The 27,810-nt window shown below is 39.4% G+C and overlaps 1 protein-coding gene across 1 annotated transcript in view; it reads right to left on the bottom strand.

Moving 5' to 3' along the window:
* The window catches only part of ANTXR1 (ANTXR cell adhesion molecule 1), a 211,567-nt gene that overhangs the window by 158,375 nt on the left and 25,382 nt on the right, over positions 1–27,810 (bottom strand). Inside the window, exons 3-6 of the mRNA XM_004609154.2 lie at positions 26,388–26,459; positions 4,379–4,460; positions 2,985–3,018; positions 1,589–1,668 (exon numbers count right to left, since the gene is read on the bottom strand). Coding sequence (XP_004609211.1) covers positions 1,589–1,668; positions 2,985–3,018; positions 4,379–4,460; positions 26,388–26,459 — 268 coding nt within the window. The remainder of the gene's footprint in view (positions 1–1,588; positions 1,669–2,984; positions 3,019–4,378; positions 4,461–26,387; positions 26,460–27,810) is intronic.

Here is a 27,810-nt window from a genome sequence, read left to right as displayed (position 1 = left end):
TACACTACTTCCTCATGTCTTTTGCCAGAACAGGATTCAGAAAGCTGGTCATGACATGGTGTTTCCATGAGGGGAAACAAAACCATAGTGTTTTGCAACCTCAGTGTCCCTAATGTCTAGCTAAGTGCCTAGCACAGGGCAAGCTCTCAGAAAATATTGAGTGAGTAAATTGCCAGGTTCACTCATATCTGATAGTAGTGTATTCCTGCTAAATCATCCATCTGCCAAACTGGTATAAAGAAAGAACTGTTTTTAAATCATATGGAAAAAATTTGAACATTCCCAGACCCCACCAAACAGTCTACCAAATAATACCAAATGACACACAAAATCTCAAGTAACAATTTTTCATGCAGTAAAAGCAGGAATGACAGGAGGAACACACAACTTGTAAAATACAGTTCTGGAAAGGAGCTTAATCGATCCACTCTCACCGCTGGGGTCACGTGCTGCCTCTAGAATGGCTGCCACAAAACAAACCTGGATCATCAGTTTTGCTTTTCTTCTTTTGTCATAAAAACAGAAATCTTTTGTGGAACACTTTCCATTATAAAAACAAGCACCAAGAGAGTTCTTTAGGAAAGTCTCAGTGAAATCTGAAAATCTAAAAAGCCAGAGGCACCTGCAAACTTCTTGATTGATGAAATTGCTGAATTTAAGATAAGTAATAGTGTTGGGGCCTGAGAGATAGTATGCAAATTAAGACCCTTGCCTTGCATGCAGCCAATTCCAGTCTGATGCTTTCTAGCACCACATAGTCCTCTGAGCACCAAGAGAGCAATGAGCACCCCCATCCTCTAATGCACAGAACTAAGAATAGCCTCCGAGCAACACTTTGGTTTATTATCTATCTATCTATCTATCTATCTATCTATCTATCTATCTATCTATCTATCTATCTATCTACCTATCTCTCTATTTGTAAAATCTAAAACTTGAAAGGAAAATATTTTCAAAGTATAAGCATTTCTTTCCAATTCTTGATAAACCAATTTTATGAATCTCTTTATACAACAAAAAAAGGGTTTATTTTGAGAGTCCTTTCACATACTTTGAGAAGTACTTCTTCAGAACATAAGAGGAAAAAAGAAGCACTCCAGGAGTCCTACTTTGCCACCAATTAATGTTCAACTTTGGTTCTTAGAGTAGGAATCTCAATGATAAATACATTCTGACAAAATTGGCTCTTAAATATTTCAAGTATTCCTTTCCCTTCTTCCTGTTTTTTAGCAAGAAAATATGAAAGGACATGGAGGGAAAATGAAGCCAATGTTTTTGCTTAAAAGTAAAATATAGTATTTCAAAACTGCTAGATAAATGGAAAGCTTTCAATGAAGACATGATAGGAATTTTCATCCCTTAAGACACAAAGTAATATGTAAATATTTTGAACGGGGGCAAAAAGACTTAATTCACTTTAACAATAAATGATGATTACTGTTCTTCACATATAACACTAGTTTATCCAGGGCTTGTTATTACCAAGAACATCTAGCAATTGTCAGAATAGAAAGATTACAGCCCGTTGCAAAAGGAAGAAGCCCTTAATCCATGTCTATGTGCAGATACAGAGCAGACCATGGCTTACCTCCCTCTCTGAATAGAAAAAGAGATCTTCATGGAGCTCTCCATCAGTCAAAGCAATGATGACGCTGGCTGTCCTGTATCCTGTTCAACACAACACAGACACACTCAGTCCAACCCGCTTGGGTGTCCACCTTTCTTATAAGCTCAACCTCCCACACTCAACAGTGTTGAGGATTAGCAACTTATGTCTCAATACTTGAAATGACTCCACCATGAAACAGATCGTGTCTGCAAGGACAGTTACTAGGGGAAGAAACTATGTGTCCAGCTTTCTCAGTCTCATCTGAAGCCAAAGCCAAACCTGGTGACATGGGCACTGGACTGAGAGCTGGGAGTAACTCCAATGAATTCGCCCACCGTGAGTCTTTTCTAGAGATGGTCCCTGTGACTATTGCTGAGTCCTTAGAGTCAATGATATGTCCCTGAGCTGTTCAGGATTCTTCTTACACCAGCTGTCCCTGGGCAGAATTGGCACGCTGATTTACAAGCTGACTGGGAGTTATTAAAGCAACTGGCAAAATCTACCAAAATTCTTGTAGTGATTTTTAGACCTTGAGTAATGCTGATAAATGGCTGATCTATATTAAGAAGAGTTGATGTTAATACTGGCTGTATTCAATTTGTTGAATTTTAGAATGAAATAGGCAGTGAATACTTTTACAGACCTATGAGAAAAGTTCTCACTGTAATCTGAATCTCTTTTATGAAAGTTGCCTTTTTTTTAATAAAAAAAATTTTTTAATAAAAAAAATTTTATCAGGGGTAGGACTAGGTTCAAATGGTGGATCACTATAATTGACTCTATGTTCTCAGAACATGGCTGGGAATACAACCACTCTCCTCTCCCCAAACAAGAAATGCTGCCATAATAGCCTGTAGCATTGGTAACAAAAGCTAAAATAATTATAACACAAAAATTATTTTCATGAACTAGACATTCTACTAAATATTATATATATATATTTTAAGTGAAGCAAGGTTTAAATCATTGGCTGACCTATCTTAGAATAATAGTCAGTCACAGCACTAAAGTAACTTGGAGCTCAGAGTTCAAGAAAATTTAAACCCACATAAAAACCCAAGAATCAACTAATGCATCCAAGTGTTTACTAATTTTATGAATTCAACATGCACAATTGTTCATGGACATTGCAGTCTATGGCTCAGAACTGGACTTTAATTACTTTTATGTAAATTTTCTTGGCAGCAATAAGAGAGCTGAATTAGATCTGGCACAAGTTATCTTTCTGTGCCTTCCTTCCTTGTAATGAAATATATGTATAAGAAAAACAGAGAACAATAGTTTCTGAAACATGAAAATCACTGAGAGTCCTTTTTCAGAAGGAATCCCAGAAAGAGTTTGATATTTCATAATGATATTCAAAACATAGTCTTACCTTGACTGTTTTCATAATAAATCTGCTCACTGGCCTGAAAAACACATGAGAGAGCCATCAGATATCAAGACTCTGTTGGCCATTTCAGAACCATATTAGGCAGTGGACTGTAGTGTGGGTTCTGAGGTCATGGGTCTGTCTTGACTCACCGTGTAAGTACTAGAATAAGTCTTTTTTATTCACCTGGGCTTCAGACAAATGTCGATGGATGACATTCCTCTACAGTTATTGTCTTTCAACTACAGTGTGTGTAAACAAAGCTCAACATTTTATTTCCCAGAAATTGGGACCAGTCTCCCGTCATTTGAAGCTATTAGAATTCTGTCTCCATCACTGAAGCACTGTATAGAAAAGTTTACCTGGAGAATGGAGAGGCCTCGCGTGCAGCATGGTTCAGGACTGTTAAGTACCTGCCAGCACTTCAAGGTCAGGGAAGGAGAAAGGAAACTCTTTTTTTTTTCAGTTCTTTTGAACAGTTATCAGTGTAAGTGGTTAAGGGAATTAGTTTTTACTTCCTTGGCCATGAGGTGTTATCTAGTTCCCTTCACATGTATGTCATACATATCACACCATTTTTAGATAGACAATGTTTCCATAGAATGTATTATTTTGGGAGTTTATTTTAAAATATCCTTTTACAACCAGTAATAATGGGAATTTGGGAGAAAAGGAACCCTTATCTATCATTGGTGGGCATATCTTATTCAGCCTCTATGAAAAACTGTTGGAAATTTCTTTAAAAAAATTAGAATTTAGCTTCCCTATAACCCAGCAATTCCACTATTTGACATAAATCCCAAGGGTCCCAAAACTCTTTGAAAAGGACAGTCATGCTCCTTTGTTCACTGCAGTGCTGTTCACAATAGCCAAGATCTGAAAAGAACCTAAGTGTCCAAGAACATGACTGGATAAAAAAAAATTGTGACATATATACACAGTGGAATAATACTTAGCTAAAAGAAAAGATAAACTCGTGCATTTGGCTGCTGTGTGGATGGAACTAGAGGGCATCATGCTGAGTGAAGTTAGTAATAAAGAGAGGGACAAATACAAAATGATCTCTTTCATATGTGAGCCAGAAAGAGACTAATAAGGAAGGGAAAAATGTCGGGCAGTGGCAAAAGACCCTGAGACTTGAGCTACGGAACCAAGTTTACCATGAAGGTGGAGGAGGTTGGAAAGAAATCTTGAGGCAATAATAGTAGAGGGATGTTGATAGTCTGGTGGTGGGTATCATATTGCAACATTGTATAATCTAAAACTTTACTATTTGTAGTACTTACTATAAAGCTATATAAAAATGAAAAAAAAACTTACAAAAGAAATAAGTTTTCACACACACACACACACACACACACACACACACACACACACACACCCCAAAATAAAATTACCCTTTCAAATCCTTCATGCATGTAAGTATCTCCTCCGGGCAGGACCTTCTGGAGTTCTTCAAGGCCCTGACGGATCTGTTCCCTGAAATCCAGAAACACCCTGTTACTCTTTTGGAGCATTTTATGCTTTCCTGTTAGTCTTTTGCTTCTCTTATGAATGTAGCTGTATTGTCCCAGAGTTCCCCAAAAGCCTCTCGGAGAGTCTTTGTCATACAGCATCCATGCAGAGCCAGTCACAAGGCAGAGTAAGTGTGAGTTCAAGGATTGAAGGATGGGACTCTTGCTGGACTACTATTTCCTCTCACATTTCCATTCCTTAACAGGGCAACCTTTACCCCTTGCCTTGGATAAGTATCTAAAAAACACAACTGCTCCCTCCCCAGGGGACTCTCAGCAACTTAGAAACTTTATGGAGATGCAGATGGTGTAAGTGAGCCCAAAAGAGACAGAGATTTAGCGCCTGGGACAAGACTCCTACCAGAACTGCTGAGGGAGAGGCAAGTGTCTGGAACCACATCTGCCACCCACTTGGCTGTGCCAAAGGAAACCATGTAGTCAGCTTTGGACATAAAAGCCCAGGCAAGCCATGCTTTCCAGGACAACCAAGAGTGTTTTCTGTGGGCCGGTGACGTGTTTTCTTACAAGGGTTGCTCAAGGAGGAGATGGGGCAGGAAGGAAGTGGGTTATGGCATTAGGAGAGGGTCTGGTGGGCAAAAGGAAACTTGAATGGATGGTTTGGGGCGCTTTCTTTCTGGTTTGTAAGGAGTTCATATGCATGCTCCTGTATTTTAATTAGCATCACACTGAACAGAAAACAGAAAGAAAAGTGTAATTTCTGTGGGGGCAGGGGGAGCAACAAAAACAACCTATTTTGTAAATTATAAGCCTATGAAAAAGTTGAAATAAGCTTCACACTGAGATCTCTTTAGAAACAGATGTCAGAGAGACACAGAAGTTGGAGATGTTCCTTTTGTGCAGGGAAGAACCTTAAAGCACATTGAACATCATTCACCATGTACAGACCCAAATCAAAGACTTCATCCTGACAATAACCATTCCAGCTTATTTTACAAAATCAGAAAACTTGGGTTCATAACAGTCAAGTAAGACAGCAGAGTCTGGAACACTATTCAACTCAGAAATGGCATTCTCCTCTTCTAAGCAGTCTCCGCGCACAGAACCGTAGGAATCAAGTGGTTTTCACTAACACTGCTATGAAGGAGGAAAGGCCATTTCCAGTAGTGTCTGAGTGGGCCAGTTTCTGTTCACACACCACAGAAAATGAATTCACTTACTCCTTATGACAGCTGTCTGGGTTAGAAACTATTATCTCCATTTCACAGACAAGAAAACGGAGGCACAAGGATACTAAGGTAATTGCTCAAACCCATCAAATCCTACCAAGGCAGGATTTAAACCCAGAAGCCCTTCTTCGGATCATTGATATTCAGTTTCTCAAATAACTGGATGAATGAATGACATTAATTTACTAGCCTTTTGTGTCAACTGCTTGGGCAGAATACTAATGCAAAATTAGCCTTTCATTAAATCTGATGTAGTAGCATGGATAGGGTAGACCAGATCGCCAGACTGGAGGGTTGAAAAAGCAATCTGGGTCTGAAGTGGTAGCACAGTAGGAAAGGTGTTTGCCTTGCACACAACCACATATGGTCCTCTGAGCCTTGCCAGGAGTGATCCCTGAGCACAGAGCCAGAGGAAAGAATATGAAAACAGGCCTTTGTGAGTCTTTGTCTGACCTGGGCTGCTGCTTTTTCTCTAGGGAAACATTTTAAGACAAAGTTACTCAGCCCTTGGGTATTTCTGGTTGTATTATCAGTGGTCCAGATATCAGGCCACATAGCTAGCTGCCGATGTTAGAAACTAGAAGTCTTCCTTGGCTTTCTACCCGACTCTCCTCTCTCCTTCGCCTCCTCCATGTAACCAAGTATCCAATCCCGTTGGCTGTACTCTTAAGTATATGGTTATAAAACTGACTGCTCTGAGATAGTCTGAGATTCTGCCAATGACATGTCTGAGTCACCATCATCCCTTGCTTAAGCACGAGGATAGTCACGGGCTATTATTTTACCCTCGCTTCTTCTAGTAATCTCAATATGGTTGCCAGAATCTTAAAATATAGATCAAAACAAGCTGATCATTCACCTGCTCAAAACCTTTGATTTTTTTTCTTTTAGCTGGGGAAGAGTTTGGACCACATCTGGAAGTGCTCAGGGACTACTCCTGATGGTGCTCAGGGTTCATTCCTGTATGAGTGCAAAGCTAGTGCCTCAACCCCTAGGCTATCTCTGCAGCAAAATATTTTAGTAGCAGGCAGTTACTACACTTGTAATAAAACTCCCCAATTGGGGCTTGCTCCACCTTGCCCAGCTTCAACTTGTACCTATGCCCTTCACTTGAGTCCCAGTGATCTCCCCAAATACCTTTCTCCAATATCCCTTTCCCATCTGCAGTCACTGAGCTGAGCAAGCACGGCTACTTTCTACCACCTCTTCTCTGGGCTAATTCTGGCCCACTCCTCTCTGTCCACTGAAACAGCAATTTTTTTTAAAACAGCAATTTTTAAAAATTGCCTTTTTTGTCCACCTCAATCCAAATAAGTCCCTTCCCTCTATCATGGTGACCCACAATTTTCCTCTCACAGTTCTGATAAGTTTGTGTGGCAAGTAACATTAGATTATAAATAATTTGCTTTGGAGGGAGGAACTGTTCTTTTCATACTTTAAGCTACACAAGAGGCAGGCCATGTCTGATTCTGGTCTTGTTATAGCTTCAGGGTCCAGAGGAGGATCTGGCACATGATAGATATTCCACAAATATTCTGGTGCAGAGGGAAGACTTCTGCACTGGCAATTATCCTAGGGAGAGGCCTAGCTTCACTTCGCCTTGGAAAAGGAGGCCAGGCAGGTGCTTACCTGATCACTGAGCCTAGGTCTGGACCTAATGGAATGATTATAGGCCATTTTCTGTATTTATTTCCCATTCTCTTGCTTGTACTTATTTATCCATTCTTCCCTTTTCCCTCCATTGCTGTCATTATTGTGATTACTGGGGGTCACACACCTGGCTGTGGTTCTTGTGCATTTGCTTGTGGTGCTCTCTCACACCTTTGTACCTTAGCTGTGGTACCCACTGAAGGATGGATGTAGTTCTCACACATCTGCTCAACGGGGGCCACACTCCTGGTCTTGGTGCTCACAGTGTTGTTGCTTTTTTTTTTTTTAACCAGGTCAGTTGTGTGCAAGGTAAGCACCCTATCCGCTGTCTTATGGTTCTAGCCCCTAAACAATTTGTTTTAATATAACCACAATGTGGTATATGCATAACATTTTACTGTTCTCATTATGTAATATCTACTTTTGATGCTATATCTTATATAATCTACATTTTCATTGCCATTATGTGAATCTCTTTAATTTTCTCAACTACCACTAAATCAATGGCTATTTATTTAAGCTATACACAATTTTTACTATTATAAATAACGCTATGATTCTTTTTTTTAAATTTTATTGAATCACCATCAGATAGTTATACGCTTTCATGTTTGGGTTACAATCACACAATGATCAAACATCCCTCCACCAGTGCACATTCCCCACCACCAATATCCTTGGTATACCCCCCTTTCCCACCCTCCCCCTGCCTCCATGGCAGACAATATTCCCCATTCTCTCTCCTTTTGGGTATTATGGCTTGCAACACAGACACTGAGAGGTCATCATGTTTGGTCCATTATCTACTTTTGGCACACATTTCCCATGCCGACTGATTCCTCTAGCCATCATTTTCTTAGTGATCTCTTCTCTATTCCTTTTCCCCTTCTCCCCTCTGCTCATGAAGCAGGCTTCCAGTTATGGGGCAATCCTCCTGGTCCTTGTATCTACTGTCCTTGGGTGTCAGCCTCATGTGATATTATTCTATACTCCACAAATGAGTGCAGTCTTTCTATGTCTGTCCCTCTCTTTCTGACTCATTTCATGTAGCATGATACTCTCCATGTCTATCCACTTATAAGCAAATTTCATGACTTTATCTCTCCTAATAGCTGCATAGTATTCCATTGTGTAGATGTACCAAAGTTTCTTTAACCAGTCATATGTTCTCGGGCTCTTGGGTTGTTTCCAGATTTTGGCTACTGTGAACAGTAGCCAATAGCCAAGCAATGAACATCACACAATTTTAGTTGATATGCTCACCTGAAGTCTCACATGTTAGTTGAGGTGCTTGCACACAGCTGACTGAGCACCAGGGATCACACACTCTGCTGAGGTCCTGGGTTCTGGGACTCCACTGGGACCGTGATGAGTGCATGTGGGTATCAGCAGGGACTGAACTCAGGGCCTTGGTGCAGGACAGGCACTTGGGTCCACTAAGCTATCCCTTTAGGTCTTGTTCTCTGAGTTCTCTACCCTAATATTTGAATTTCAAAATCCATTTCAATTTCAACTGTTGTTGGGTAGTGAGAAAGGGAATATAACTGTGAATTAGAAGAATAGATAAAGATGAGGTCTCTGTGTCCAACCAGGGGCATTGATTGGGGGCTGGAGGGTTGGCATTAGCACTGCCTTGGCAGAAGACAGCTTTGCCTTGGAGTCTGAACTTTTTCTTGAGGGGAATAGCAGAAGCAATGTGGTGTGACATTAATGCTCGGATATGTGGGTGAGACTCTGATAAGAAAAATCATCATACTACTACAGAAGTAGTATGATGAAATACCTGGGAGGAGTTATGTGGAAGGAGAATAATTTATCATAATTAGTTGGGAAGAGATTGGATGTTATAAATATAATCTTATTCTTTGTTCATGGACTAGTGAGGTTTGAGACAAACTGATAACACTAGAATTGGGATATTGTGTTAGAATTAAAGCTTTTAAAAAAAACCCATTACCATTACAGTATTGCAAGTTACAAGTGCTTAAACAAAAAACAACAAATGAAAAGGTACTGGGAGTATGGAAAAGATTCCTTTGCTTCACTGTAATTTTATCCCTCCCAAATAAAGTCTGGTAGCTGGGAGTTAGGGTGTTTTCACTAGTCTGTTTCCTTCTCTCTCTCTTTCTTTCTCTCTCTCTCTCTGTCTCTCTCTCCTGTACTCTTTCTTTCTTTCTTTCTTTCTTTCTTTCTTTCTTTCTTTCTTTCTTTCTTTCTTTCTTTCTTTCTTTCTTTCTTTCTTTCTTTCTCTCTCTCTTTCTTTCTTTCTCACTTTATTGCCTGCCTTCCTTCCTTCCTTCCTTCCTTCCTTCCTTCCTTCCTTCCTTCCTTCCTTCCTTCCTTCCTTCCTTCCTTCCTTTCTTCCTTCCTTCCTTCTTTCCTTCCTTCTTCCGTCTTCTGCTCCTTCCTTCCTTTCTATTTCTCTCTCTTTCTGTCTTTTCTTTCTGTCATTTTGTTTTCTTTACTCTCTCTCTCTCTCTCTCTCTCTCTCTCTCTCTCTCTCTTGTTTGTTCTTTAAACCACACCCAGCAAAGCACTGCTCAGAGCTTACGCTTGTCTCTGTTTCCTTTTCTTTACAAGTATTTTCTTGAGTTTTCTTGTTCCTTGGTACCAGAACAAGCAAAGGTTGCTTTAGCAAATATCCTATCCCTTGATACTTTGCGTCTGACAAAGATAGGAGCTCAGTAGCCCAGACAGTGATCACAACCTCTCTTTACACCATTCTTACAGGATAAAAGATCAAGACTTCCTGCCCTAACTTCCTATGTCTTCTCTATGCACCCACAATTCCTAAGCCAGTGAACAGTGGGGTTATGTGAGAATTGTAGGTCCATTTTAATTCTGGGTCAATAGAACTATTACTATTACTTAGGGTTTCTTTTTTAAATGTTCTCATAAGAACAGAAGACAACACATTGGGAGAAAGATATTTTGAAGGAAGGAGTGGATGATAAGAACCTCTCCAAGGACTTAGTTATTACCAAATGAAATGCTATCTTCCTGGGAAATGAGAGGCTGGGAATTTGTGAAGAAAAGCTGCTATTAAAGAGTTCCCTGTTTTCCTTGGTGGTTTCACATGTCTGCCAGTGTTTCTATTTAGCAGTAAAGAGTTTTCAGACCACATGTGGAGTGTTCCTTTTGCAACTCTGGCAACATTTAATGATGGGCACAGAATAGGTGACTTGGTAAATAAATGACTCCAATTGGGATGTGCATGTGAATCCATTTATACAAATAATTAATTGAATAAACATCATGTCCACACCACTAGGCAGGTTAAGGGCATGAGGAGAATCTAAAATCCATGAGACTTTCTGTTACTCTGAAAATTTTTTATCCATTACATGAAGACTACTTCCTGGGAATTTTGTTGTCTTGTGATATTTTGATATTTGCTGATGGAAACATTTAGACATGATCATGCCAAGAAGTACTCTACAGAAAACTTTCCTTCAAGTGCCCTAGTGATGTTCATGCTGCAAAAATCCCCCTTGGGGTTAGGCAATGTCTACCACATTGCAGACTATAAAAACAACCTCCACTACCACCCAAAATAACCCAACATCAGCTTTGCATTGTCAACTTCTTGCCTCCTAGAAAAAGTTTCTGTGGAATTGGACTGTGCTCAGAACTGGACTTTGCTTAGACTCCATTATTGGTATGGAAGTCTCAACTTATATAGTAAACTCACATGACTAATGGTGTTCTCACAATTCCAGATGGTCTTATGGTTTAGGGTTGACCACACAAATACAAGAAGTGAGCAACATGGAAGAACATAGATTAATTAAAAATATTTTGCTGCTACTTTGGGATTCATGCAATTCCATAACCAACTATAATTTTCTATAATAATTTTTTAGAATATATATAGATTTAAACCTCTTTAGGATTTTTACCTAAAAGTGATTGGCATATCAAGATTGTACACTAAGCCAAAGACTCTATGTATATAAATATAATTTTATATATTTTCATTTATATACACTTTTAGTATACAAAGTATAATTTATATATAGTAACACACATGGACATTTATTCACTTCCCCAATAACTTTTTAATTTATTTCTGTAAACTTATCTGTAATATTCCTTTATTATGGCTAATATCTGTGGAGTTAGAAATACATAACACCCTCTCAGTTTAGTGTTGCCTTATGGATTATAATATTCATTCTTATGATAGGCTGACATGTAAATATTGCTAATTACTTCTCATGAAATAAAAATTAGTACTGTAATTTGATTTATTCTCTAATATTTAACTTCCACATAATTTCCTCTCTTACTTTGTGCTACTATTAACATATATCTTCTATTTCTACATAAAGATAAACTCCAGTATATAGTGTTATTACTTCTGTGTAAAGTAGTCAACTTTAGGGGGCTGGAGTAATAGCATAGCGGGTAGGGCATTTGCCTCGCACGCGGCCGACCTGTGTTCGATTCCCAGAATCCCACATGGTCCCCCGAGCACCACCAGGAGTTATTCCTCAGTGCAGAGCCAGGAGTAACCCCTGAGCATCACCGGGTGTGACCCCCCAAAAAAATAAAAAGAAAGAATGAAAAGTTCCTGGTACACTGGGAAGTGTTGTGAGTCAGTTCTGTGGAAACTTGACATTTGAGGAACTGATGTCCAGCATGTGAATTTAACCGGTAGTGTTAATTTGATAGTGAAGATTCTCATGTGTTTCTTCCTTTTCAATTCTAAGGACATTTTCCCTGAATATAGAATTCTAAGTTTACCTTCTTACATTTTCTATAAAAATGTTGATGCTTAGTCTTCTCGATTACATATAGTTTTTTTCCTGATGAAAAGTCAATTATCTTTATTGTTTCTCTGTAATATATTCTTCTTTAAAAAAATTTATTGAATCACTGTGAGATTCAGTTACAAAGCTTTCATGATTGAGTTTCAGTCATACAATGATTGAACACCCATTCCTCCACCAGTGTGGATTTTCCACCACCAATGTCCCCAGTATTCCTCCCACCACCCCCACCCTTCCCACCTTTATGGCAGTTACCTTCCTTCTTACACTCCCTCTACTTTTGGGCATTATGATTATATTCTTCTTGTTCCCCTCCTGACCGGTCTTATAGTTTGTTCTTTATTCTGGTTTGTTAGAAGTTCAAAGTTGACGTGCTTAATTGAATTCTATTTGTATTTGCCTGCTTGCGATTCTTTAATTTTGGGAGATCTGTGTGTAAAATACTATGTTGGTATTCCAGATGTACACATATTAAACCACTTGATAGTATTCACAAATGACAGGATTTATTTCAACCTAATACAATCCCTTCTCCGATCTTTTTCTTTCCTCTCTTTTAGTTTACATAACTCTATTAACACTTGTTTTAAGTTCAATAATTGCTCTTCTTCAAATATTTTGTTTTAGTTCCTTAGTTTTTACTTAGTTCTCTTTCACCTTTCTCTTTTTCAGATATCCCATGCTTTCTTTCATTATATTTACCTTTTATATGAATTATTTAATATGACTATAATAGTTGTTTGGAAGTTCCTTGTAATACTCAAAAATATTATACTGTCATCCCGTTGCTCATCAATTTGTTTGAGCGGGCACCAGTAACGTCTCTCATTGAGAGACTTATTGTTACTGTTTCTGGCATATCCAATTAGCTTGCCGGGCTCTCCGAGAGGGGCGGAGGAATCGAACTCGGGTTGGCCGCATGAAAGGCAAACGCCCAACCGCTGTGATAATAACTAAGTCATCTATGGTTTGATTCTCTTACCATGTTTGTTCTTGATTATGGGTCACATTTTCCTGCTTTTCCTGTGCCCCTAATCTTTTAATCTGTATTACAGACACAGTGTATAAAAAGCATAGTGAGACCTCTATATATTATTGATTTATCTGATTTATTCTCTACAGGGTATAAACTTTTCAGCTCTGTGAGTAGAAGTTTTTAGGTGTTTATTTAGACTCCTTTTAGAATTAGTCTAAGCTTGAACTGGCCACCCCTCTAATTAGAGAATGTTCCTTATTATTAGCCCAACTTCCAGTCTTCCTCCTGGCCTTGCCTTTGTGGTATTTCAGTATTTAAGCTATGGGGGAAGTTAGGAAGAGCCTCAGAATGTTGGCTTAATCTTTGTATTCAACTGTGGACTCAGGAATCCAAGCACCACAAGAATCCTTGGGTTTATGCAACTTCTTTAATTTTCAGCCTATTTTTTTTTTTGGAGGATGGAGACACACATGACTGTGCTTAATGTTTACTCTTGATTGTGCTTAAGGGCTACCTCCTGGTAGTGCTGTGGGTATTTAGTGGATTCCCATGAATCAAACCAGAGTCAGCCATGCACAAGTCAAGCATCTAAACTCTGTACTAACTCTCCAGCCAAATCAGCATCTTCTCCGCAACTATTTTATTGGAAAATGCAGAGATGTTGGTGATGAAGGAGAAAGATCAGGGTGGAAAATTTCTTTTTCCTTTTTGGGACACCTTCAGAGAAGCCGCCTTTGACATACCTTGTTGTCTAAGGTTCAACTGACTTTTCCCCATCCCTGCAGTCTCGTGCAATGGCTGACTGCTTTTCCAGTTGCCTGTACTCAAATGACACATCCATCTCTAAGTGTGGAAACTTCTGAAGACCTCTGCTCAACTATAAATGATTGTTTCTTTTAAATTCCATGCTTCCCATGTGCCCGTTGGCTAGCTAGAAGCATATCTGTTTAGTTGCTCTGAACTTATCCGGTTGACCATAGCAACAAAGTTTTTTTTAAATTAAACTTTCTCTCCAACCTAACCAGAAGTAAAGAAGTAAAGACTCTTTTACTGTACAGACTTTTTCTATTCTTTCTAAATGTTTGTATCTTGAGTCCAGAAGAGAAATACTTGAAGCTGAATATCAACATATAAATATATTCTAGTAGCTCTTATTCTAAAAAAAAAATCCTCTGTAACTCATCATCTCCCTCTAAGGTTGTTTAGATATATTTCCTCAGAAGTACTTGGGAACCAGTAGACCCACACCCAGCAATGCTTGAGGAGCTATGAAGTGGAGACTAAACCTCCTATATCTTTCCAACTCTCCACATTTTAACCCATTGACTAATATCCCCTTTTGTGACACTTTTTTTGGTGAATACTTGCTTCCTCACTTCTCTGTTTTACCTGGTGGTGATCTTCAAATGTGTATAGGCATGGCTCTTTGGCTGTCTGCTCCTACTGAGAGGACTTGAAAGCTCTGTTTGCATGGTGCGACAAGCTAATGAGGGTTGACCAAGTCCTTTTTAAGACCTCAAAGCCAGTGTGTCTTTTCCTGGGGGATATTTCTTTCTATATAGTTGTCTTCTTCAAATTCTTTCCATAGATGTAAACTCTGGAATTGGGTGAAGGGAGGGCTGGAAGAAGCAGCATGTGGTATACAGATACATTCATGATCTCTGTGTACCTGCCTTGCTTGGCTAAGAACCCACTCTTATTTAATTTTGCCAGAGAATGTAGTTTTCTTCTCTGTGGGACCAGAGACGGATACTTTTTCAGAACAGAGTTAAAGCAAGTGGTTCTGAAGATAGAACAACTCTTTAGATAAACATGTTGACATTCCAGTTTGCATCCTCTCTCCATTCCTTGCCATTTTGGTATTTGGTGATTCTAGGTTTTGAAGTTTCCAGGGTTCTTTAAGGTTGGAGGGTTTATTCATCTTCAGTATGGCATTCTGAAGGATGATGGTTTTGTTTATTTTTTTGGTTTGGAGTCATATGCAACAAAGCCTGAGGGCTACTCTGGCCTAGGTACATGGAGATTGTTCCTGGTGGTACTTGAGGGAAAGGCCCACATATTAAAGGCCCACATTGGGCTTGGGCCGTTAGTATGCAAAGGATCTGCACTAGCCCTTTGAGCTGTCTCCCAGGCCCCAAAGACAATTTTTTGTTGGGTTTTGGGCCACACCTAGCGAGATGTTCAAGGATTCCTCCAGGCTCTGCAGTCAGGAATTACTCCTGGCAATGCTTGGGGGACCATGTGAGATGCTGGGAATTGAATTAGGTCTGCCACTTGCAAAGCAAGCACCCTTCCCACAGTACTGTTTCTCCAGCCCCCAAGGGTGAATTTTGAGCCTTTCCAACAATGAATGGAAAATCTGTCGCTCCTCCATACTCTTTCTGTTCTGGTATATAATGTTGCTTTTGATTAAAATATTTCAGATCTTTTTTTTCCCAAGATGAGTTTTGTGGCTTTGCTTCATTCTCTTGTTTTGGGGGTACTTCTGAGGGATGAAAGGGCAAAATGGTTTTTACCCTTACTTTTAAATTAGATGGTCTCAACTTTTAACCCATCTGTCCTGATCTGTCTCCAAGTGGCAGAAACCATTTCTCTCTCTCTCTCTCTCTCTCTCTCTCTCTCTCTCTCTCTCTCTCTCTCTCTCTCTCTCTCTCTCTCTCCTTTTAGACATTAGAGTTTGCAATACAGATACTGAGAGGCCATCATGTTTAGTTCTTTACCTACTTTCAGCACACATTTCCCATCAAGAACGATTCCTTCCAACCATCATTGTCATAATGGTCCCTTCTCTATTTCAACTGCCCTCTCCCCCACCCCTTGAGGTAGGCTTCCAATCATGAACCATGTCTGTGATTCTATGTCTGTCCTCTTTCTGACTTATTTCACTCACTATGATACTCTCCATGCCCATTCATTTAAAAGCAAAGTTCATGACTTCATTTTTTCTAATAGATGTACAGTATTCCATTATGTAGATGTACCATAGTTTCTTTAACCAGCGGTCTGCTCTTGGCACTTGGGTGGTTTCCAGATCCTGGCTATTGTGAAAATGCTGCAATGAACATACAAGTGCAGATGTCATTTCTACTGCTGTTTTTGCACTCTGGGGGTATATTCCCAGAAGTGATATTGCTGAGTCATCTGGAAGCTCAATTTCTAGTTTTATAAGGAATGTCCAAATTATTTTCCAAAAAGGCTGGACCAGTTGGCATTCTCATCAACAATGAATGAGAATCCCTTTCTCCTTACATCCGCACCAGCACTGGTTGTTTCTATTTTTTAATTTTTTGATGTGTAACAGCCCCTGTGGTGTACGGTTATTTCATGGTTATTTTGATTTGCATTTCCCTGATTATTAGCGATGTAGAGCATTTTCTCATGTGCCTTTTATCCATTTGTATTTCTTCTTTGAGGAAGTTTCTGTTCATTTCTTCTTCCCATTTTTTATGGGGTCGGAGGATTTCTTTTTCTTATAAGGTTCTACCAGTGCCATATAAATCTTGGATATTAATTCCCTTATCTGATAGGTATTGGGTAAATAATTTTCCCCATTTCATGGGCTGTCTCTGATTCTTGGTCACATTTCTTTTGAGGTGCAGAATCTTCTTAGCTTAATGTAGTCCCATTTGTTTATCTTTGTTTCCACTTTATTGGTCAGTGGCATTTCATCTTTAAAGGTGCCTTTAGCTTCAACATCATGGGGAGTTCTATGTTTTCCTCTATGTACCTTATGAATTCAGGTCTGATATTGAGATCTTTAATGCATTTTGATCTGACTTTTGTGCATGGCATTAGGCAGAAGTCTGAGTCATTTTTTTTCGCATGTGAGGGTTCAGTTTTCCCAGCATCACTTGTTGAAGAGCCTTTCCTTGTTCCACTTCATATTTCTTGTTCCTTTATCAAAGATTAAGTGGTCATACATTTGAGGGTCAGTGTCAGTATATTCAACTCTATTCCATTTGTCTGCGAGTCCATCTCTATTTCAATATCATGCTGTTTTAATTACTACTGCTGGGGCTGGAGTGATAGTACAGTGGGTAGGGCCTTGCATGCAGCTGACCCAGGTTCGATTCCAAGCATCCCATATGGTCCCCTGAGCACCACCAGGAGTAATTCCTGAGTGCATGAACCAGGAGTAACCCCTCTGCATTGCTGGGTGTGACCCAAAAAGCAAAAAAATAAATAACAAAATAAAATAAAATAAAAATTACTACTGCTTTGTAGAACAGTTCAAAGTTGGAGAAGGTGATGTCTCTCATGTTCTTCTTCCCAAGGATTGCTTTAGATATTCATGGGGGGTTATTGTTCCATGTGAATTTCAGGAGTGCTTTGTCTATTCTTTGAAAAAAATCATGGGTATCCTTATAGGGACCACAGTGAATCAGTACAATGATTTGATGAGTATTGCCATTTTGATGATGTTAATTCTTCCAATCCATGAGCAGGGGATGCACCTCCATTTCCTCGTGTACTCTTATATTTCCTTAAGTAGTGTTTCGTAGTTTTCTTTGTGCAGGTCCTTCACCTCTTTAGTTAAGGTACTTGATTCCAAGGTCCTTGCTTTTCTGAGGCACAATTGTGAATGAGATTTTTTTAAATCTCTCTCTTCAATTTTATCATTTGTGTATAGGACAGTCATGGGATTTGGGGTATTGATTTTGTAACCTGCCACTTTACTACACAAAACTATTGTTTCCAGGAGCTGTTTTGTAGTCTTTAGGATTTTCTAAGTATAGTATCATATCATCTGCAAATAGTGATACTTGACTTCTTCCTTCACTAGCTGGATGCCCTTCATATCTTTTTAATTGCCTAGCTGCTATGGCAAGTACTTCCAGTACTATATTGAATAGAAGTAGATCTGACATTTTCAATAGGCATTTTGTTCAGTAATCTCATCTTTCCCATGGTTTCAGTGTCATCAAAAGAGAAAAATAGACTTGGGATTCAATCCTAGTCCTTCCGCTTCCTTGGCAGCTTGGATAACTCCCTGAACTTGATGTTTCTCAAATGTAATGGAGTTGTGGGATATCAGATCTCTAGATCACTTCCAGCTCAAAACAGCGGATCTGACTCTTTGTGGAGACTAAAGAGTAAGCAGAGGCAGGACATCTCTGAGAATGGGTGATGCCACACTTGGTAGGTAGGAGTAGCCCACAGGGCGAGAGTCCAGTAGACATGACTAACTGGAGTTCACTGAACGGAGACCATCCAGAAATGCCCAAAGTTTGCAGCCTAAGCTGATGATGACCAGGCGTGTTTTAATTATAGGAGAACATCACAAATTTGTGCATATAAATATCACTTTACAAGGTTCTACTTAGGTTAGTTACTCAGAGACAGAGTGGTACTCTGCCAAGTGCATGGGAGATTATGGAGTCATATCACATGGGAACAGGAAGTGAACAGCCTTAACATAGGTGGTAGGCAAGTTTCTTCTATTTGGGTCTGACCACATCTCCTGAGTTTAGGCTGATGGAGCTACAACTCTTTTCCAACATAAGACTTCGCTGTCAGGCTTTAGGGTTACACTGGCCTACAGGAAGGAGGATGTCATAGGCCTAATATCAGATCGTCTGATTCACAAAGCATGTGGGCACAGTCTGTTTAAAAAGAGTTGGGGGAATCACAAAAGATGGCAAGAGGATGGGAGCCAATCAGAATGTTTGTAAACAACTAATGAATATGTAAATTACTATAGCCCTGTTGATGAATCATTAAATCATACCTAGTGAAGCTACATGATCACATCTCGAGATTCAGAAATTTAATCCTCACTGACATATCATAAAGAAATTCTTGTGTCTTATTCTCCAGGAGACAGGGTTCCTTACAATTTGTTTATAATAGCAAAAAGTTACAAACAAACTTACTAAGGATAAGAAGACAGATAAGTATGTGACAGTGCATTATTATAGTAGAATGAAACACAATAGAGAGTCTAAGAAAAAGTGATAATGAACCAAGCACAGCGAGATCAAAGATAAAAATCTCAAAAACATGATGTGACACATAAAAAATACATGCAATGTGACTGTTTATTATAAAAAAGTATCACCCATTCATATATAAAAGCATACAATGGCCATTAAAATAAGAAACACCAAACTCAGGGTAGGATTTATCTCTGGGAGAAAAGACAAAGGGGAGGGTGTCAATGTTTTGACATTTTATTTCGTGAGATTGGTGATGGGCTGTGAATAAGATTTTTTTTCCTGAAATTTCATTAACACTTGAACTATTTAGTAAGTTTTACAAGTTTGAGGGTGAGGAGGCAAGGCAGAATGTGCAGGTGCTGAGGAAGCATTCAGAGCCCAGCAATGCCAGTGCTGAAGTTCAGGCCCCCACGCAGGATGAAGGCCAAGGGCTAAGAGGTAACCGGCAGGCAAGTTACTGCTGAAGCTGCAGTGTTGCCTGGTGTTGAGCAATCATGGTGGTTTTGTTGTGTGACAGAAAACTTGTTGAGTTTGGCTGTCTAGAGTTGGATATGAGAACTCACTATTTGGTTCTTTTGACGCCTTCTGAAGTTTGCCTTGGCTGGCTTCATCCAGACTAAAATGTTTCTGGATGTTACTCTGTCAGTTTTTATCTTTTTTCACCAAATGAAGAATGGTAGGAAGGGAAAAAGGAAAGAAAGTAAAATTTCTGGAACATCTGTAATGTGTTGGGCACTTTCCATGCACATCTCAGTAAGTGCACACCCTACTATGGTAGGGCACTGTGATCTTCTTCATCATATGTAGAAGAAAAGAGATTCAGAGAAATGTGAGAGCATGAGTGGGGCCAATGGAATCCTGAATAGAATGAAGTCTGAGTCCTAATTCAAATCTGTGTTTTTCTGTACTACAGGTATGGGTGCCCATACAGTCTGACTCAGTGTGCTGTATGCAGACATGAAATGTCTATTTTTGTTTCCTGGGGCATTAATTGTACTCTAGACTTTGAGAAACACCATGACATATATTTTCCATCAGGTCAAACACTGGTTCTTTTATGAACAGACCATACATGTGCATGCATTTTTAAAATAAAAAGATGGTCAAGTAGCTTGCTTTCTAACAGGACACTTCAAATAACACTTGATAATAATAGGGGTGTGTCTTCATTTTCTTCTAAAAATGGAGGTGCTCAAAAAGAAGAGTGGGATCACACAATTGGACTATACCATTCTCAGTAATTAATGTGCACCCAGGTCTGGTGATAGGGTCAGAGATGCCTTCTTTCCATTATCATTATGACTTAGGACGAAAAGCCCTTGGACAAACTCTCTGAGAGACATGTCCTGCGCAATCTGGTGTAAAAGAGTCTGGCTGTAATCTCAAACCAATGGAGATTGTCACATTATCTGACCTCATGCTGATACCCAGTTTCCTACCTAAGCTCTCCATGTTAGAAAAACAGGCCAAATGTGGAAAACTTCAGGGAAGAATGTGAAGCTATGTTGCGATGATCCTAATGAGGTGTATACAGGAGGATTTGGAGAAAACCCTTAGCCATTTGTCAGAAAAACTAAAGAAAGTCACAATGGTGACAACATTTAGTATGCTCTTGGCATTGTTAATCTGCCTAATGATTCTATGAAGTTGTAGCTGCTATTATTTTTATAGATGCAGAAACAAAAAAAAAAAGAGAAAGAAGGAACTGTCTCTGGGATCCAGATTCCAGGATATTCTCAGCATAAAAACTTGCTATCACCTCTCAAGTCACCAGAACAAGGCCCAGCTAAGTGCTCCTTTGTAATTTTTTTCCTATTTTATCCTCAAATCTTGTACCCACATGAACTACACCTGGCCCTTAAATAAATCCAGGCTCTTTCAAGTGCAAAAGTATACCAATTCTTTTTTTCTGATTATTTTTAAATTTAGAAAGGCTTTAAGAACTATGTCTCCTGGTAATGACAGCCTGTAATCATCCTGCTCCAGGAATCAAGCAATGTATTCAGAGTATGTCATTTTCCCCTGTGACACTAATGGCAAAACCACATTCCCAACCAAACCAAAAGAAGACCGAGAGGGAGAAAGCAGTGTGGTCTCCTGGTTTCCACTCAGCAATCTGTGCCAAGTGTTCTTGGCTTTCACTCCAGTCCCTTAACAGAAAGCAAGATGCTTAACCTCTTAACCCCCTGAAATGCCGATGGGGACCCTTTACCTCTCTCAGAGGAGTGTCTCCACCGGAAGTTGAAAGACCACAAGGATAAAGTGTGTAGCACACACTTGCTTTCAGGGGGACTGTTTCCTTCCTTCCTTCCTTCCTTCCTTCCTTCCTTCCTTCCTTCCTTCCTTCCTTCCTTCCTTCCTTCCTTCCTTCCTTCCCTTCCTTCCTTCCTTCCTTCCTTCCTTCCTTCCTTCCTTCCTTCCTTCCTTCCTTCCTTCCTTCCTTCCTTCCTATCCTTCTCTCTCAGGGGGACTGTTTCCTTCCTTCCTTCCTTCCTTCCTTCCTTCCTTCCTTCCTTCCTTCCTTCCTTCCTTCCTTCCTTCCTTCCTTCCTTCCTTCCTTCCTTCCTTCTGTTCTTTCTCTCTCTCTTTCTTTCTTTGCTTTTTGGGTCACACCCGGCAATGCACAGGAGTTACTTCTGGCTCTGCACAAAGAAATTACCCCTGGCAGTGCTCAGGGGACCATATGAGATGCTGGGAATAGAACCTGGGTCGGCCGCAAGCGAGGCAAATGCCCTACCCACTATGCTATCGCTCCAGCCCCTCAGGGGGACTGTTTTCTTGAAGAAGTAGATGGTCTGGAGTGGTGAATTCTATATTCATCCATTTTCAGGCTGGATTTGTTTTTAACTTAAAACTGTATACAATAGTAAAATTCTGGGAAACTGCAGAACTAGTAATTAAGAGTGGTTACTGGCATTATATAGCAGAGTGTCCTCAAACCTTCCTTGCCTTAGTATCCCCAGCCACATCATTACATGAAACAAATAATATGTTCTTACAAGAACAATAGAAACATAGTAGATAAAATCAGTTTCTCCTATTATACAGTGTTTGGCTTTACCAGCTAAGCTGCCTAAGGTACTTATTTTTATTCTGTCACTGTCACTGTCATCCCGTTGCTCATTGATTTGCTCGAGCAGGCACCAGTAACGTCTCCATTGTGAGACTTGTTTGTTACTGCTTTTGGCATGTTGAATACACCATGGGTAGCTTGCCAAGCTCTGCCATGCGGGCGAGATACTCTCGGTAGTTTGCCAGGCTCTCTGAGAGGGGCAGAGGAATCGAACCTGGGTCACCACATGCAAGGTGAATGCCCTACCACTGTGCTAGTGCTCCAGCCCCTTGTTTTTATTAGAGATGAGAAAAATATTCTAATTTAATAAGCCATTAATAAAAGATCATCTACAGAGACAGGTGCATATATGCATCACACACATATCAAATGCTTCCATATGATGCTGCAGATAAGAAACAAAAGGCAATAGTGCAGAAAGAAGTGACATGAGCATCTTACATAATATAGTAAGAAAACATTAAATTAAAAATATTCTGCAAATCAAAAAGGCTAATAACTCATTACTTGTATGACTGTGGGTAAATAATAAAGATCTCAGGAATGGAATGTGGTTTAGTGGTAGAGTAGTTGCTTTTCATGTGTGAGATCCTGGGTTCGAGTCCCCCCCCCCCCCAATGCCCAAAACAAACAAATCATTCTCAGAATGATTCTCCTTAGATATAAAAATGAGGTCAACAGATTGGAAAAGACACAGTAGTTCTTGGACCTCTGGTTGTTTTGTTAGCTGTGGCTTTTTGAATCTTGCAAACTTAGAAGAACTAAAATTTCCAAGCAAAGACATGATCCACATCTATACATCTTAACTTTCCACTTTCATTCCAAAATGCTATAGGGACTCCCAAACTAAAATAACTGGAGAAGGTAATCTTCACAACCAGAAAATAGGTGAGGAAGCTATACACAGGCCATACACTTAAAGGAATTCCTGAGAAGAGGAGCCACTGACTATCAAAAAATGCTATCCAGGGAGCTTTTAGGGAATCATATGCAATAGCTGACAGTACAAAAATTTATTATGATAGTATTAAAATTAACATTAGAACCCTATGCTAACAAAGAAAACTATGCAATTTGTTGTAACTTGGAAACTGATGAAGCTAATAAATCTTTAAGCACAACTTATTATATTGCACAGCATATAAATTGAACTGAATCCATAATCCAGAAACAGTATACGAGATTCTGTGATTTTAATTGGTTATTTGACCTTAACAAGTTATCTCACCTCTCTGAATCTGTATTATCTGGAGAATGGAAGAAATTTAAGGCACTCTCTCACTGAGAAATAGCTTGTCCACATTTTCCCATAGACTGATAAGGTTAAGAATATGTCAGCAAGTTACCAAACTTGCCAAGATATAGACCCATAGGTTCGGTCAAGCATAAGTTAGGTCAAATAGTTCACATTATATATCACTTCTAACAAAAATAGAATCTATTCTTTCTTTGATATGGGGGAAAAAGTAGTAAAGGTGCAAAAAATTAGATTCAAATTTGGGTTCAGAGGATGACGAATTTGAACTGACACAAACAGAAATGGTGTGAAAGCTTAGGTATTCTTAGGTAATCATAAACCCATGATCTCTCTGTGCCCTCCTCAACTTCCCAGAGATTATGCACAGCAGCAAGCACACAATATATCCAGAAATGGGGGTGGAGAGATAGTATAACGGGTAAGACACTTTTCTTGATGCCCACCAGATTCAATCCCTAGCATTCCATATGATCCCCAGAGCCCCACCAGGAGTGGTACCTGCATGCAGAGCTGGGAGTAAGTTCTGAGAACTCCAAGGTAAGGGCCCCAAACAATATGTCTGATATATATCCACAGGATATGTATGATCTTTGTTGGTTGGTCAAACACTTTGGCAGGGAGCTAGTGCTGTTTATATAAAACAGCACTAGACAGCTTGGTATTGTAAGAGGATGCGAAGAACAGGGAAGAGGGGTGTTTTCTCTTAATAAAAGACTCTGCATGAAGGATGTCGTTTTATGAACTCTGAGCAGGAGTAGGAGTCTTGCATATAACCTCTAAGCTAGAGATACTTTCTCAGAGTGTTTTAAAATCCTTGGCCAATATTGAAGGATAGACACTTCTTGGCCTTGGTTTCTTGGGCTTCAGTATTCTCTGATAAACAGAAGGATCAAGGTAGAGTAGAAAGAAAATAGAGCCCAGAGTTAGTGGGGTTCTGCTTGGGATCCTTAGAAACATGAGTTGTCGTCTGTTCTCTATTAGTTCATAAGGAAAAATAAACCACTCTATTCAAATGAGGTTTCTGTGCATCTCAAGTGGTATGCACGCAAATAATAGATATAGTTTAAAGGAGAATCAGAAAACACAGGAAGTTTCTATATAGAACTCTTTTGACATAGAAGAAAACCTACACAGTAAAAACAATGGGGGCTACTCAGATTTTCTGGGCAGTATCAAGTCAGAAAACCTTTATCCTTTTAGACCTACTGCTAATTCTATAAGAATTACAGAATTACAGAATGCAATTCCTCTTTCCTTGTACTTGCTTTCCCTCCTTTATTTCTTCCAGGTTCCCCCTGGTGCTTCTCTCTCATGGGCCACATCACATTCTACAGAGCAGACAAAATGTCATTAAACCAGAACATCTGTCACCCCACTTCCTGTATCCAATTCTGCAGAAAAATGACATTTTTCTGTTAGGTTAGAATAAATAACATGTCTCTGTTAGGTTTCATTCCCATGTGGTAAAACACCAAATAATATTTTTGTAAGTCTAGATCTAATCCTATTACATCAACAACATTTTTCTACACCTGGCTCAAATTTCCTTTCATTTTGTGGTACCATAAATCCTCTTTCTATTCTTGTCTTGATAATTACCGATGATAATATTTCAGGTTCTTACTTCTCCCAAAGTGTACTTATTATATCTCTGAAAGTTTAACCTGCAAAGTAAATCTTATTTAAATAATAAAAAAATGCACACTCCTATAGTTTCCTGAGCCCCACCAACAGTAAGCCTGAGTACCACTGGGTATGAGCCAAAAACAAGAAAGAAGGAAAGAAGGAAAGAAAGAAAGAAGGAAAGAAAGAAAGAAAAGAGAGAGAGAAAGAAAGAAACAGAAAGAAAGAAAGAAAGAAAGAAAGAAAGAAAGAAAGAAAGAAAGAAAGAAAGAAAGAAAGAAAGAAAGAAAGAAAGAAAGAAAGAGAGAAAGAAAGAAAGAGAGGAAGAAAGAGAGAGGAAGAAAGAAAAGGAGAAAGAAAGAAAAGGAGAAAGAAAGAAAGGGAGAAAGAGAAAGATATTCTTCAAATATTTTGTTTCAGTTCCTTAGTTTTTACTTAGTTCTCTTTCATCTTTCTCTTTTTCAGATATCCCATGCTTTCTTTCATTATTTTACCTTATTATATGAATTATTTAATATGACTATAATAGTTGTTTGGAAGTTCCTTGTAATACTTAAAAATACTTAAAAACATTATACTGTCATCCCGTTGCGGGCACCAGTAACGTCTCTCATTGAGAGACTTATTGTTACTGTTTCTGGCATATCCAATATGCACGGGTAGCTTGCCAGGCTGTGCCGCAATCAATACTCTCGGTAGCTTGCCGGGCTCTCCGAGAGGAGCGGAGGAATCGAACTCGGGTTGGCCACGTGAAAGGCGAACGCCCAACCGCTGTGATAAAAACTAAATTAACTATGTTTTAAATCATGGTCCTAAAAAAAGAATAAAATTATCTACCAAAGATAATATATTCCTGTGCCGGAAGGAAGGAAGGAAGGAAGGAAGGAAGGAAGGAAGGAAGGAAGGAAGGAAGGAAGGAAGGAAGGAAGGAAGGAAGGAAGGAAGGAAGGAAGGAAGGACGGGAGGGAGGGAGGGAGGGAGGGAGGAAAGGGGGGAGGGAGGGAGGGAGGAAAGGAGGGAGGGAAGGAGGGAGGAAAGGAGGGAGGGAAGGAGGGAAAAAGAGAGAAAAACAAAGAGGAAGGGAGGGAGGAAAAGAGAGGAGGGAGGGAGAGGAAGGAAAAAGAAAGATACATACTCCTCCAAATTTTGTTTGGTAATATTTTGTTTGCACATAGTCAATCAAGTCTAAGATTTTCCTTAGAATGATTTACTTCATTTATAAAATTTTACCAACATCAGGAAATTCTGTCAAAGTCATTATAGAATAGCAGGAGGCTCAAGACACAAAGTTTAGGACAAGTAAAGAGACAGAGCTATCAGATTAAAACAACCCACTGATCAAAGCCAGACTAGGCACAAATGTCATAATTACTCAAGAGAACTGTCCTTTTGATCAATAAACAGGGAATATTCTTACCTATCTTCTGTCAGCTTCATTAACGTTGTTCCTCGAGTAGAGAAGACAATAAAGGACATTCTTAGTTGTGGGCTAGAAAGCAAAGGGAATTTTGTCAGGGCAGGTCGTCCACTGGAATGCCATTTCCTTTCAGATTTCCCACTACCTCTTTATTGTACATCATTACTGTTAGAGATGACAACCCATAAGTTGAAGGACAATTCCAGGAAGGCAAGAAGAAAAAGGAAGATTTGCTTTGCCTTCCTGAAGGCTGCTTCTGATCTGACACCATCGCTCAATATGACTGAGTGATGTCAATATGACTCAATCTGACTAGCAAAAGAGAAAACTGAAATTCATCACTGCCCTGTGATGTGAGGAAGGGACTTATAGAAAAGGAACATATTTGGAATGGGGACCTCAATGACCCAGTTTGACAGTATCTCAGAGCAGTGAGGAATGCACCAAAAATGAAGAAAGTTCTCACACTGTTGGAGCTTGTCATCAGCTATGTACACAATACAAACAACTTTTTTTCATTTTTTATTTAAGTTGTATTCAGTTACCATGTACTACAGAGCAATTCTGATTGAGTTTCAGCCATTCAGTGTTCCAACATCAGTCCCTCTGGCATCACCAATGTCTACTTCCCTCCACCAGTGCCTTATTTCCCTCTTACCCATAAGTCTGTCTCTCAGGCAGGCACCATTTTTTATATGACTTTTAGCACTGGGTTTTACAGTACTGTTACTGCTAGAGTTTCATGCATAATACTTTACCACCTTCCAGCACCATTTCTTTTCTCGTTTGACCATTTTCCTCCACCATTGTAGCATTTTCTTCCCTGTCATATTTCTACCCCACCCCATGCTTCCTACTGAAGATCAGTTCTCATGTTCTTTAAACAAACAACTTCTTTTGCTCTGAAAGTGGGATCGCTATCAACTTTTTTATACTTGTTTCTCAGGAGGCTGTGCTGTAAGGAGAGAATGTTTGGATGGGTCACAAAAGTATAACTAATCAGTACAATGCAGAATTTATGCCTTCCTTTTTGTGCCTTACATTCCTAAAACTTTTCATTCTGGTGGAGTGTAACTCAGCTCTTTGAACTTATTTACCTCTATCTGTTTGACTTGCGCAAAACAGAAACAATATGTTGTGATGATGTAATGAAAGGACAATAATAACAATTACAATATCATGTGTTAGACTCATTGGAATCAATGAATGAATTTGTATAGTTTATATAGGACAGTACTTATAAGCTTTGTCACTATAAAATCTATACCCTGGAAGTCTTAGGGTCACTCTCAACCACAAACCAGACATGTTTTGTAGCTGCAGGATGGACCTGCACAGTGTAGACGCTTCTTGATGGCATGCCAGCTTAGGAGGTGCTCTCGTAGCCAAGAGGCTTATCCTCAGAGCCTCATATTTCTTCATA

This window comes from Sorex araneus, chromosome X, assembly GCF_027595985.1.
Source record: "Sorex araneus isolate mSorAra2 chromosome X, mSorAra2.pri, whole genome shotgun sequence".
Lineage (NCBI taxonomy): Eukaryota > Metazoa > Chordata > Mammalia > Eulipotyphla > Soricidae > Sorex > Sorex araneus.
Note: the sequence above shows the minus strand (reverse complement) of the source record. Positions and strands in the feature narration are given on the sequence as shown.